This window comes from Lepisosteus oculatus, chromosome 5 (assembly GCF_040954835.1).
Source record: "Lepisosteus oculatus isolate fLepOcu1 chromosome 5, fLepOcu1.hap2, whole genome shotgun sequence".
Classification (NCBI taxonomy): domain Eukaryota; kingdom Metazoa; phylum Chordata; class Actinopteri; order Semionotiformes; family Lepisosteidae; genus Lepisosteus; species Lepisosteus oculatus.
The window spans coordinates 12,521,933-12,536,791 of record NC_090700.1 but is presented as its reverse complement, the minus strand read 5'-3'; the positions used below and the strand labels follow the sequence as shown (position 1 = coordinate 12,536,791).

Below are 14,859 nucleotides of genomic sequence, written 5' to 3'. Positions count from 1 at the left end.
CTAACAGAGAGACTGTGTCAGAGCATTTGGGAAAAGCTAACTCTCACTCTTTAATCTGTTGTTCACTTAGTGGATGCTAGGATCTCAGAATCTGCATTTTAACTACATCATTAGTTTTTGTGCATGTATGTGCTGTTGTTTAATGTTTTAGCCTTTGGTTCTTATGTGTGAGCATAGTTGTGTCTTGCTATGTTAAACTTTATCAGGAAAGTCCAGGGGTTGTGCGTTCTTCTTAAGTGACTGATGTCTCATTTGAACAAATATCCTTGTTCTTTATTTAAAAAAGAAAGCAGAATGATTTGCTTTATTACAACCAGTGCTTATATATCTGTTTCTCCGGTGGATTAAGGAACTAGGCACTGTATGATTCTCTGTTAACATGTCTTTTTAGAGTCATTAACACTTTACGTAACCTAAATGAAAAACAGATACCAGCTGTTGTAGCCTTTAAAGGGCAGTTAGCAATGTATCCTCACTATCTTCTCCAGGTTACCGATTTGCAAACCATATTCATTACCCTCTAGGTATAAGAAGTGTTCTTTTCATTGTCACCAATATTATTTTACATATTGTAGTTCTGAGCACTGCCCAATAAACATCTCCATTCTGTTGAAAAATGGTATTGTCGGGACTGACTGACCCACTGCAATGGAGCAGAATCCAGTCCAGGAGACTGTCATGTACTCTTTATCATGCTGCAGAAACCGAGATAGCATCTGACCTAATGAATCACTTAGTGGCATGAGTACAGTGTAACCTTTAAATGCGCTATAATGAAAAGGGTGCAGTTGTTCCAGATCTGAACTCAAGAATCGTGGTATCTGGCTTGGATCTGAACTCTCATATGTCTTTGGATCCAAACATTTCAAATATAACAAAAATGTGATCGCAATATGAACATTTTACTTCTGTTTTTGTATGATTGGAGAAGGGAACTGATGGAAGAAATGAAAGGACATTTCAAGTAAAAAAAACTTAAATCTTCCATCAAATAATAGAATATTGTAATGATGCAACTGAAGAACAAAGCAGAATGTTCACATTCTGAAAAAAAAAGTTCTGCGTAATACAATTATCCTGTATACAAATGTTTTTTGCTTACTAATGCAAAAAGCCCTAAAGAACATGTGTGCCCCAGAGTTTCTGCTATCAAGGGAAGGGTTCAAGAGCAAATGCAGCACTTATCTAATTTACTTTAAAGTGCTCCATTGTTTCCATTATGCTTTATCTATTTTAATGAGGAATATCCTATATGTTTTTAATGTCTGTCTGTTCTATTAGGAGGTTGAGACACTTTTCATAGGATGATGTTTATTTTGGAATGTAAACCAGTATTCATTATTTTTGCATATTTCTGTTAAGTAGTAGTGGAACTGTAGCGTCCAATTCATCGCTGTCAAACCTTGGTTGAAGGTTGTGGGTCGCAGGTGTTCTTAAGTTCTGTGAATTCTGTGCTATCATGATTGCTTGGTCTTGCAGCAAGAATCGGCAGATTCTTTTCACTGTGAGGGCAACACAGGAAGTTATGTAAAAAAGTGCTGACCCTTCACATATCCTGTTTCATGTCTGTGTTTGCTAACATTTAAATCTCTCTTTTCACTTACACCAGGGGAATTCAGCCCCGACGCGCACTCCTCATGTCATCAAGATGATAAGGTTTGATCAAAAGGGTGGGAACGAATCCACCAGAATTGCAGAATTAATAGGCCTTCCTTTCTGCCTGTGATGTGCAGTCTTTCTGTGTGATGGGCTAAATGTACTTCCTCATTCGCTGAACATTTCACACTTTGGCTCTCAGATTACCCCTGCAGTAGTGCCTGCCCATCTTAAGTTTCGTTCCCCTTTTCCCTGTGGCTAAACACCTTTTGAAAAAGGGCAGCTCATTTTTTCATCTTATTTCCTGCAGTGGTTTGGCTATTTTATCATGTGCATACTAACATACTGAAATTAAGTCAAAAAGGCTGATTCAGAATTTGATTTGATTTGAAAATGAATAAGTAGATCCACTTAAATGTGCATTTCAATTTTCTTGGTCCTTGAAGTACTGTTCAAAAAGGGTATAGGAAACGCCAAAAGAGATGCTTAAATTTTACCTTGAGGAATTTTCAGATTTTTAACTTCCTGTTTGATTTGAAACTGATATATACAGTAACTATAAAACAGTTTATGCAATAGATTTTAAGCTCTTCTGACCGTTCTATTTTGTTTTAATTTACAGTTATAGATAGAGGTATATCATGTCCATTCAGGTAATGTGCAAAGTGAGCCACATGTGCTAGAATTTCTCATCTTGCATCTTAGCCATGTCTCATTATAAAGCTGAGAGGCACCATTTTCAGGAAAGTCCATGCCTGATTTTCCTCTTCCTTAAAGCAAACCGATAGGAACCCTGCTCAATGGCCAGGTTGTAGTGCTTTCTTCATTATTCACTCTTTCTTAACCTCACTTCAGAAGCACTAGTGGGGTTCTTAAAAATAACCAACCCAATAGGTAACCAATTTTTTCAAAGATATTTACTGCTACAACACTAATATTATGATTGAGTCAGTTTAGGTGAAGATCTTAGTGCTCAACAATAATGACTTTTTTATTTGCGCTGGAGTAACCTGAGCTTTATCTTGATTCACATAGTACCTCTGAAGGCATTCTGCAGTAAAAGCTCTTTTGCAAGGATGGCAGTAGAATTAAATTGACGTACACACCCATTTGCTTCATGGATGTTGATATATGTCCTATCACTCCTGTGTATCTCTCTTTGAGGTTTTAAAGTGCATTTTGAGGTTATGTAGAAAATGTGGTGCTTCTGCAGGATTTCTTTAGCCCTTAACTAAAGAATCAATTCAGGTCATGTGCAAAATGAGGCACCTGCTAGAAATTCCTGTCCTTCATCATGGCCATCTCGCATTATTAACTCGAGAGGTGCCATTTTCAAGAAATGCATTGATACATTTCTGCTCTTTAGCTGTAAAGCAGTTGGTAATCTGTATGAATTCTGTGTACATCTCCAACTGACCACATGAAGACCACATCCTTAATATTAAAGAAGATGAAAGTGCCAGATGATAAACATATTCTGCTAGTATTTTTTAGTTCTGACTAACTGCATTTGTGTGAAATGCTGTGGATATGATTGCCATGAATTAAGTGCTAGAGGCTCATTTCAAATTTGTGTGGAGTCTGTTAAAGCTGTCCTGCTGTAAACAGCTTTGTTTTTGTTTTTTTTTGTGCGTGTTCTATCAGAATTGGCTGCCTTATTGGTATTCCCTGGATGAAGGATTTCCGTTTTACAGCCTGTAACAGTTTGCTGTTGTGTGACTATATTAGACATAGACATACAGTAGTGCTCAGAGATGCTTTGGGATTCCTGATGTTATCTGTATCTGTAAACTGCTGACACTGCAGGAGAAGTTATTTTTATTTAGTCTCTGTTGGGCTTTACAGTCTATTTGATGGAATATGTCCATTGAGACAGTAGTTGGGAAATATCACAAAACGCTAAGAATAAGGGACTAAGAATATTTTTTAAATGTTTTTCCTCTGGGGGTACATGAAGAAATATGAGAATTTATTTGCCAAATAGTTCAGTGCAACAGCTATGCATCATTAAAAGGGAGAAGTAAAAATTAAGTTCTAAGATGATTGCTTTCCTGAAGTTTTGGGTCAGAGAGCTCAGTACTTCCTCATTTAGCCTAAGCATACACATCTTGCAGTAAACTGAAGGTAAGCTGCTTTAGCATACTGCCTGGATTGGAAGTCTTGACTTTTTTAATTTGTGCTTTTCAGCAAAGTGAAAAGGCTCTGCAGGCATAAAATTACTGTTATTGCCATGTCAGTGTCATGTGTGCAGAGTTGCTCAGAACATGAATTGCACTGTTGTTGGTAATGGTCTGCTATTGACAGAAATTCTTGTAGAATGTATGTGGGTAGAAATGGTGCAATGTCGTGGGTAGACCTTGAAAATTAAACTTCGTTTTTCTCACTTCGAAAAGGACGACTGTCCCATGCTGCTTTCAGTGGTCTAATCAACTTTTTTCATAACTTTGTTTTTTAGGTTCTCTGCAGTCTGTCAGGTGGAGCCAGTTTTGGAGTAGACATGATCTGACGAGCTGTACTCCAGCGCCAGAGCTTCTACGGTCCCAGTGGGTTCCACCATGAGCTCAGGAGTGACCCCCCACTCGGTCTCTGAGTGGCTCACCGTGCTTCACCTGGAGCAGTACGTTAAGGCCTTTGAGGGAGAGGGCTATGACTTAATCTCCGAATGCCGCGGCCTGACGGCGGGGGACCTTGAACAGGTTGGAGTGGTCCTACCTGGCCACCAGAAGCGCATCTTGGCCAGCCTCCAGAAGATCTTCTCTGTGGCTCAGGAGGGCGAGAAACCTCTTCCCATGCCAAGGAAGATATACCGCTTACCAAATGCCAGAAACGATCAGAAAGATGTCTTATCTCCTGACCCACCTGAGGTTGGGAGCCCCAGATTCATGGACTCTAGCATTCTGGGAAAGGGTCCACCTCCTATACCCCCAAGGGTGACCCCGAATCGCCCCCCTCTCCGATTTACCCCCGCTGTGGCCCCGACGCCTTACCCACGGCCAGACACCCTGGCTTTGAATACCGCAGCTCTAGAACAGCAGCCGCTGCCCAAGAAGAGCTCCCCTTCTCCGGTGTCTGAACAGTGTCATCTCTATGAGCAGTGCTCTTCCCCAGGGCAGACTGACAAGCTTGTGCCACCCCTTCCTGCCAAGCGCTATGCTGTCAGTGTGCCTAAGGAGGCTCTGGAGGTGCCACCTCCCCTGCCCAGGCGGCCCCCTGTGCCCCCGCCAAGAGAGATCAGCCCCAGGGCTTCTCCTCCAGCAAAGTAAGTGCCACCTGAGTGGCTTGTTGTTTCTGTGGCTACAGTAAGGGATGATTCTCCTCAACAGCTGGCAGAGCCTGAAAGCTCCTTCAATCTGTGTGGAGTTTATGTGTTCTGTGTTCGCATGGGTTACTCTCAGGTGCTCAGGTTTCCTCCCACAGTCCAAAAACAGGTTAATTGGCTTCTATAAAGTTGTCCCTTGTTGTGTTTGTCTATGTGTCTGTCTGCCCTGCATCCTATACAGGGTGTACCCTGCCCTGTGCCCATTGCTTGCTGGGATAGGCTCCGTCTCCCACTGTTCTGTAATTGATGAGGTGGTTTAGAAATGAATGGATGTAACTTTTTGTGATTTCAGTTTTACAGATCCTGAAACACACTACAACATCCTTGTATTCAATCTAATTTCTTTAGTTTGCTGTAGCATAGAAACAGTGGAAATTCTAACTGTTAAATTATGCCACTAATAGTGGCATAAATGTTGCGTATTTTTGTGATGCAATTCTGAGTGTTCTGTTGAAATAGTGCCCTCTAGGGATTGAAAGTATTATGAAATGTTTTAACAACATTTTTTAAGGTACATTTTTCACAAGAGTTATGTTTATTTATTGTGGTAGCGAAGCTGTTAACCGTAGTTTCCCAGCTGAGAAGTTGTTGGTTAGCCTTTTCCTTTAAAGGACACCAGGATTCGCACCAGAAGTAAGTGGAGCTATGGTGCAGTATAGACGTACGATGATGTTGATTGCAGGGCTGTCAGAACATGGGGGCAGAATACATGGCTATTTCAGCAATACCAATAGATGTGTAATAATTATCTCCAGTTCCCAGTTTGTTGAGTCTTGAGATATCCAGGATAGGCTGAGTGGGTGGCATGTCAGTTAGTCTCACTGCCCAGTAAATCCCTGGGTTTGATTCCAGCGTGGGGTGTCTGACTGGGAAGTGTCTGCTTGGTTTTCTGGTGTTCATGTGACTTTTCGCTTGGTGCTTAAGAATCCTCCCACTGTCCCAAAGTGTGCAAGTTAGCTTAAATTGGCACCACTAAATTGCTCCTTTCTGGGGAGGCATCCAAGGGGATTTCAGACTTACTGTAAGTGTATTTGTTCCCAGCTTGTGCTTCCGGTGGGAGTACAGCGATATAAAATAAAATGAGTTCAGTGAAGTGAATCACCTCATCTCCTTTGTGTCTTTTTGAAATATATCCATCTACTAAAATGCTGTTCCATACAAAATTGCTTGTGATTATGGATTAGGGAATCTTAAGAGTGTTGTAGTTTGGGATTATATATTACTGTAGTAGTAATACTGTAATACTACTACTAATAATGTAGTATTATGTAGAGCAGCAGTCTTCAACTAGCTCTATTCAGTGGTTGAAGATCACCTTACTTTTAATTATTAAACCAGTAATTGGTTATGGTAATAACAAATTGCAAAGTGCATTAAAACCTAACTCGAATAAAAACTACAAGACACTTAACTTTGTAACACCAGGGTTGCAGACCTGCACCTTAAAAATGTGCTTACTCTTAGAGCTATGTTCAGGATGTGGTTTGGGGTGCTTACAGTAGAAGGTTTGGGAAGCAGGGTGGGGTAGAGGGTAGAGATGAAAAACTTGGCAGCAGCAGTTAAAATGAAAGGATTGTGAAACATTGTTCCCTTGTGCTCAAATGTGACTTGATTAGGAAGGGACTGTTGATATCTGAAGATCTCTAAAATTTGATCAAATACCTTTTATTTGGATTTGCATTGACAAGTAGGTATACTAAAATTGGTCTTACTGGGTGATCTGTAAAGATATAAATGGTTACAACATGGTTTTCAATGTTGAATATGTATTACCGTGAGTGTGCTTATATAGTTGGTGACGTTAGAGCATTGTGGCCCTATTCTCATCAGCAACACAATGAACTGAACTGTAGTCTTTAGCAACAACAGACACTTCCTTTCCAAGTATTTAATGTGACACCTCATTCATTCAGGCACAAGTCCAATGAAGGATACCTTGCTTGTATAGCCTTTTGGTTTTATTCCAATGTAGAGGACTTTATTCATTGTGCTGGTTTCTTAAAACTGCATCTGGTACTGAGAAATCCTCAGTGTTTGTTTAAGATTTAACTTCCTAAAAGTAAGAAAAATCAGAATTTCGTGTAACTCTGAATAGCCTGCAATTGGTAAATAAGAGGGACCAGCAATATAAAGTTCAGAAAAATAGTGTTTATAACCTTTCAAGTGATATGGAGAAGTGAGCAAAAAATATAAATTAGACCTGGTAATACAACAGTCTCCTGTAGTGACAGTAAAAAGGAAAATTCAATATACTGTATAGCATTAGTAAAATATCCAGTTATTTTCAGCACCATTCAAGTGTGTTTCTTCTTGTGAAGATACTGAATGGTTGGGAATAGGATTCTGTATTTTAACTGCATCTGTTTTTGAACTGCAGAGACCAGTAATGCAAAGTAGTCACAAGGTTACTCAGGGCTAAAGTGATCCAAATTTGGTGATAACATTTGCCTCCCAGATGCTTGATTTCTGCAAACAGAGGCTATAAATCTGTGGGCAGACCTCTGGAGGAAACATGTTGCACTTATACTGTATTGCCTGTTAAGAGTCATCCCAAAGATTTGCAAAATACTATATATAGTATGTTCTGGTGTCTTCTTCCTCTTTATGTGACTTAATGTGGGTTAGTGGGGTTGTGCACATATCAGCTGCTGTCTGGTCATTGCTTAAGTCTTGATTGGAAATGCGTTTTTTTTTAATTGTACTACAGACACTACATAACAACATGTTCATCAGAGTGAGTGGGATGTCGGAAGAGTGTTAAGGTTAAAACTGTTTGATTCACTTGTTAATTTTTCTCGTTGGCTTGATATGAGTGTAATTTTTGTGTCAGTAGAGACTTGGGCCTTAACATTATTACTTAAATCTAGTAGTAATAGTAAGAATGAATAGTTCCCCATTGTTCTTCTGATATTGTACACAAGCTCAGCTTCGACTGATTTTGTGTCTTTCCCATTAGTCAAGCCGAAATGTTGTTTCATTTGAGCAGCCTGCATCACTTGGCGAGGGCTTTTGTTTTCCTAAACGTTCGTAGCATTTGCGACAAGTGGAAATTGTCTTGGCTAGGAGTTGTCAGGAGATCTTGTCCTGTGGAAATTTGTAGTCAGCTTTTCTTCTGCCGCCAATTAAGAATGCGACCTGAATTATTGTGGGAGTTTTAATGAGGTACTGGTTTTGATTGCATTTTTTGACCACGGGGTGCATTTCTGTCTTTCCTTAACAGTTAATCTACAAAGGACCACCAACAACACATACTGTACCTCACAATCTATGTCTATAGGTGTGCAATTGCTCTTTTAAAAACAGGGGTATAAGCTATTGATCTATAAGCACCATTTCCTGCCTTACCTCAGGCCTCTCATCTTAAACCCAGCAGTTTTAAATGTTGAAGACCTACAGTAGCCCTCTTATTTGGGCTCAAGATCTAAGGACTTTATTCCCGGTGAATGATGAGGGCAGGTTTTAAAAGAAACTTTCTGTGTGGAAGAAGTTAACTTTGGTCACTAGATGTCGCTGTTTGCAAATGCATAGCTCATGTCTCGGGCTTCCATTTACATGCCTGATGATGGGATATTTACCGTATGTTGTTAAATGATAATATTTTTAGGTGTGTCCTGTTGATCACATCATGGGACAAATCTCAACATTAAAATAAGGATCAGTGTGTTTTTATCAGAGAGTGTGATTAGTCTGAGAAAACACTGAGTTGGGTTAGAAGATTAAAGGATAGCTTACAGAGAAATGTTTAGGGACCAGGAGGTGAGTTAGCTGAAGGTGGAGATGTGATAATGGGCAACACTTGTTACAAATTAAAGAATTAATAAGTATTGCTCTTGTGTGGTTAAAGTTAGAAGATTAGGAAGTGATCAAAATGAAAAAGTAACAAATGCCACATTTGACACTATTGGAAATCAGTACTCTTTTTTAGGAGAAGAAATACAGAGCTTCATAATCAGCACATCTCTTTTTCCCTGATCAGACAGTGATTTCCAGTTTGGTAATATATTAACCCCTCACAACGCAGTTGCCACAAATCTGCTGTGCTGTCCAGAAAACTCTGTCACCCTGAAGGCAAAATATATTGATTATGCAGAGGAATTACAGTGAGAAATACAATCCGGATAGTATTGTTTAAAGATGTAATAAGTGACAATATGAGAAAATTTGCATTGACACCCACTTTACTGGGGTGGGGGGAGGGAAGTTTTATCTTCCCAAAGATTTTGTTCCTGCGTGTCTTTAATATTAAGCCTATTTCTTTGTGAATGTGATAATGTCATTTAATTGGTTTGTTTGCTTTTTTTAAGGGATGAAGGAATTTGTGTCTGATGCTGCTGACATTGTAGCTTATTGAATGAAACATCACTCCTACGTCAACAGACAAGTAAAACTCAGGGCCAAACAAATATGAACAATTGAATCTTCACCAAATAATGGCTACTCCTCCTCTTAGTTTTGAAACCAGATACTCTGTGCCAGAATTACTCTTCCCCCCCAATGAAATATTTTGTGTTCTTGACTTCTGTTAATTACAATCTTATAATTAATTAAAAAAATAGTTTTCTCTTTTAGTACTGAACTAAACTGGCCATTCCAGCACACATTAAATAAGTAATAAGTAAGTAATAAGTAAGGAGGAACTTATCAAGTAAAAAATGTCAGTGCTTCCTCTTTAAATGTTTTTGGGGCTGAAATGTTGAATGGCTTGGAAAACAGATAATGCTCTGTGGAATTTAGTGTACTGTACCTTTGCAAGGATCATCAAGATGATGTTTGGCTAGTTGGCTGGCTCGCTCTTACGGTTTCTCTTAATCGTCCTTTTTTTCTTTTTTGACGAGGACTTTGTAAAAACCGAAAGGGAGACAGGAGAGAGAGCATTACAGGAAGTTGCTGAGCAGAACGGAGAGCTTAGCAGAGACATTTCCAAAAGTACATTCAGCTTCCTTGTTATTCAAGTAAAGATTATTCTTCGGTATTCATGCTTTCCTTAGCTACAGAACCAAAAGCAACACAAAAAAACAATCTGAGAATAAATTTGTTCGACTAGAATGGAGCTACCTAACGTGTCTCAACAGGTACGAGTCATTTAAAAGGACTTTGCAAATTCTTGACTGTTGTTTGAACTTGACCTACTGTCTCTTGAGTAACTGTATGCTTGCTCTAAAGTGTTAATGATAAATGCGGTGTACACTGCGTATTCGATTTAATTTTGTAGTTGTGTGTCTTTAATTGTAAACATGTGCAGGAATGTGCTGTACTGAAGTTATGCACTAATGGGACATGTTTCGGTTTTGACAACAACTTTTGATGTTTTACATCACAGCTACTTTTGGCTTTTTCTCCACAAAGATGAAGTGAACATTAGCAAGTGAACACAGAAGCCAAGATGCTGTAGAAAAGTTTGTAATTTCAAAATCTTCTTTGCTGGAGTCTGTTACAGCTATTTTCCTGTCATGATTCTTTCCTTTGATGTTAGGACAGTCTAAAACAGGGAAGTATATTAAACAGCAGTTTATGTGCACAGCTTTTACACAGGCAGTGTTTGTAACAAAAGAAAAACAAAGCAAAATAAGTTTTTTCCACATGTTCAACATTTAAGATTAATTTTGTGTAAAAAAACTCATGTTTAATTTTGGATATTTAAAATACAGACTTCTAATCACATAGTACCATATGTGGCCAAGTGCATTAAGGTAATATCAGAAGCCTCCGAAGTCCTTGTTAGAGATATTGGGTGTAAAACTGTAATTGTTCCTTGTTATCACAGTCCTAATTCATTATATGAAGAAAGTCAGTTGAAGAGAACAGGATATCAAATTAAACGTATTTTGTAAAGTCTTGTAAAGTAAGTGAAGAATTCTAGCTTCTCATTTTCTTTATGGGATTGCTTTTGAACTTTAAGTGGTGCAAACGTTCTTTTCTAGATAGCCTTACAGTAGTTTCATATATCTCTTCTAATCATTTCAACATTATCTTCCACCTGGAAAATATAATAGGAAGTAACTGATGCTGTGCAAGGCGTAGAGATAATGCACAAACTATTACATGATTAATTCATGAAACCTTTAGTTTCTTTGTATTCATACATTGAAGACATTGTACAAAGTAACTTGTGTGTGAGACTGTTGAAATATTATCAGGACACTTTCCAAAATTTAGTTCTGTAGCAGTTTATGCGTAGTTTCATTAATAGGAGGAAGCAAAAGTAGCATTGTAAGTCTGTTGCGTTAATGGTTCGGAAGGTCCGTAAATTATAGATACTCTGGTAAATAAATAGGAAGATGCAAACTGCTTTAAATTGTATAGCAAATAATTAGTTTGACCTTTAAGCTCAAGAAGCTTCTAAATTGAATGTCTTTGCTGAATATTGTTAAGTAAGAGTAGTTTTGTGCAGTATTTTAACCTTCTATATTTTATTTTACTTACATGTACTAAGGTCACATAAATTTAAAAGAATATATAAAATACTAAAGTGAATCCTTGGTTAAAATACAGTCCAGTACCTTCTCAGTATAATGTCCCCATACACAAGTATCTTTTTTGATTTTGAACTCATTCAGTGACTTGGGCTGATACGGGGTCGTCTTATTTCATGATGCATTAATGTTGCGCGTAGATGAGTCTCCAAACAGCATTTACGAAAGCACGGAGATGTTTGAATGTTTGTAAGCAGTCTGAGGCTTTCTTCGTATTATACATGGCTAAATCAACCCTGGATTATTTTGTTAACCAAACCCATTGGCCTCTTTGGTTGCAATATTACTGAGTGTTGCCTAAGGATTGTCTAGTGAGCTGTAGAATTAGTAGAATATAATTATAGCAGCTAAAGACTATTCAGTTCTGGCAACAGCATTGTTGCCTTGAAAACCAGAAGGCTGTGGTCAGGTGTGTTAGTGGTCCAATAGGTAGTAATATAAATATTAGTATCTCTTCCCTCTGGATCAAATTGTCCAAATCATTGCCCTGGCACATTGACTGGGGACACTGAGCTGTATGTATTTGTCTTCAGGTCTGACACTTGGGATGATTCTGTTTTAAGTCTCTCTAGACTTAAACGATCTAACCTTCCTCAAGGTAGCACTTGATTCAGTTGTTCAAAAAGTTTCTCGTTTGTCTTGGGAAGCTGTAAGCGCATGACAGCTGACATTCGTCATGCTACGCTTCAGTGGAGGGTGAAGTGGGTCCCCACCCGCCTTTATTTAAATGCAATAGGTTATTATTGATAATTGCAGTCTGACCCTGAAAAAGATTGCAAGAGTTATGGCTTCATTCTTTAATCCCTCTCCAATTAACGACCAAGTAATAATCTGTTTGGTTTAACAAATGGTGTTTTTGGTGGAATTAACTGGCATTGTGATTGATTATATACATATTAACTGTACTGCACTGAATGTTATTTTTAATCTGAAGTATTTTAACCTGGCTTCTTAAAGTGTACATGCAAGATGTCAGACTTATAGTTTTGCAGTTTTTAAATGTTTTAATCTTCCTGTTTTTCATTTTGGAGTTAAAGAATCCTTCTCCTTCGTCTTGTCGCCGCAGTGTCCTAGTATTTATCTTTAAAAACTCATAAACTGAAGAGCCACATAATTAAGTAAGTTCTCTTCTTGGAATTAATGATGAAAACCAGTCTAGTCTGGCTAGGTAAGGCAAAGTTATTATTTTATTCTGAAAACTGCTAAAGAGTCCTGGCTACTTCCTTTCTCACAGCATTGTACATCTGAGGTGTACTCAGTGTGGTACAGGAGATTTCCTTAGTCCACAGTTCTTATGCTGAAAGACCACAGAGATGTGGTTTCCTTGACAATAGCTCTACAAAGTACTCATCATATGAATTTTGTTGGAGCGCATGTGAACCCTGTACTCTTCAGACAGGCCATGAAGGGCTGGAGACGGCGCCAACCACCACAGCCTCTTTCATCAGATTCAGGGCAAATGCTTTAGTGACCCTGCTTGGGATGTTCGCTCCGCTATGATTTGCAGGCTTCAGAATTGTGGAATCAGCTGCTGTTGGTTGATGTGTTTGAGTAATCCTCTGCATGATGTCTTTTGATTGTGCATTATTGGCCTTGGTGGTTCTGCTGTATACGAATTGCAGCCTGACCTATGGTCCCGCCTGCAGTTCTTCTATAAACTTGTGAGATCAATTTAAAATAAAATGGTACTATAGTTGTGACTGAATCGGGGGGGAGGGAAGGACCTTCCTCTGTAAAATGGAGGCTTTTGTGTTCTTCTGGTTAGTCTGTATTGAGACTTATCACTTGTAGAACTTAACAATGGGAAGTACTGGCATTCTGGCAATATTGGTTTTTATATGAACGGCATCCAGCTTGTTTAATTATTAATTCGTGAACGCATGGTACTTACTGTTCAGGCAGGGATGCAGAATCCTTGTGTATGCGCATGTGTTTGCAGCACACAATTATATATATATATGTCAATACATATATATACAGTATGTATATGTGGTAATAGTTCAGGTGGGTAGCTGCGTCAGCATGCGTAGGCTGCAAAGGAACAAGTAATAGGTTTATTCCATGCTGAAAAAAAGAAGAAAGAGAACACAACGTTTCGGCCGTGGAGCCTTCTTCAGGTGTGAAGAAGGCTCACACCTGAAGAAGGCTCCACGGCCGAAACGTTGTGTTCTCTTTCTTCTTTTTTTCAGCATGGAATAAACCTATTACTTGTATGTATATGTCTATATATGTAAAAGTATTTGTTGTCCCTCCCTTGCAAGAAAAGAAAGTTGATATGCAATACATTTCTAAAGAAAAAATCTGACAGAATTGCCAAGCGTATTTATTGTACATATTCAGTGGAATGAACATTTCAAGTACTTTACATAACTGCAGATGAGTGCTTTTGGGGGAAGATGTTTCTTTTAGAAGACAAGGAAAAAGCCTTGTACTTGTTACACATTGTGACCTTTCTTTACCCGTAAGTATTTCAAACCAGGAAGCACTTTTGTATTTTTTATTTAGAGAACTCTAGTTATCGTCTGCTTAGAATGGTGCGGGCTGTGCTGTTAAATTTCACAGTCGTCTCAGCCTGATTTGATACAGTGTGATAACACTGCTGCTTCTTTCTTGTTGAAGCCACTTTCCTCTTGCAGATGCAGCAGGTATACAGTATGACATACTTCTTCATTCTAGTAATAATAATTGGAATTATAGTGTTAAAGTCTGCTAGATATTTAATCTCTGAATCAAATGAAAGGGCGCGTTTTAAATTTTGAGGTATTGTCTCGGATATCAGAACCTGTTAAGGGAATCGCAGAGTTGGAACACTTAAAGCCCAGTACAGATAGTGGGAAAACTGTCACTGTGTTCTATATTGAAGATTGCAGGTCTATAAGAACAGATTGTAAACTTACTGTATGGCATGTATCCTGAAGTAAGGCTATTGAAATACACTCAATCCAGAACAAAAACAATATTTAAAATGGTATTTGAAATCTTACAGATAATTCAGTCTTCTTTATAAACTGTGACTTTGGCAAATCATTGCAATAATTCTCTTAAAAGGTCAAAGGTATTAAAAGTATTGTTGTATCATTGCAAAGATCTGCAACCTTAGAAATCTCCTTTATTTTCTTTAAAATGTGCCTTATTAGCGGTCACTTTACCTAGTGTTGATCAGGACCAGAAAACACTAAAGAACTGAGCTCAGAGTTGCTGATCTTCTATAGTAGTGCAGTAAATAACTGAAATAAATAACTTATTGAGGTACAGCAGGGGAAACACTCTATAGTGAGGTAAACACCTTAATTGGGTGATCTGATTCTTGGTGACCTACAAATTGTTTATCTAGTGGTTACATGTTGCACACAATCTGCAGCACATGAAAAATCTATTCTTTGACTATTCCTGAGTGCACCTCTGACATTGTAAAATGTGGATTCTGTCTTTGATTCCTAACATACCAATTCATGGATTTAAAAATACGTA

General features: G+C 38.4%; 1 protein-coding gene across 7 annotated transcripts in view; it reads left to right on the top strand.

Moving 5' to 3' along the window:
* LOC102690463 (arf-GAP with Rho-GAP domain, ANK repeat and PH domain-containing protein 1) overlaps positions 1–14,859 on the top strand; it is an 80,274-nt gene that overhangs the window by 12,803 nt on the left and 52,612 nt on the right. For 6 of the 7 annotated variants that reach the window (XM_069190117.1, XM_015341577.2, XM_015341576.2 and 3 more), the window contains exon 2: positions 4,052–4,855. In XM_069190117.1, the coding sequence (XP_069046218.1) occupies positions 4,152–4,855 (704 nt within the window). In that variant the 5' untranslated portion in view covers positions 4,052–4,151. Of the gene's footprint in view, positions 1–4,051; positions 4,856–9,636; positions 9,988–14,859 lie in introns of those variants that run through there. The other variant, XM_069190119.1, reaches the window with a different exon arrangement.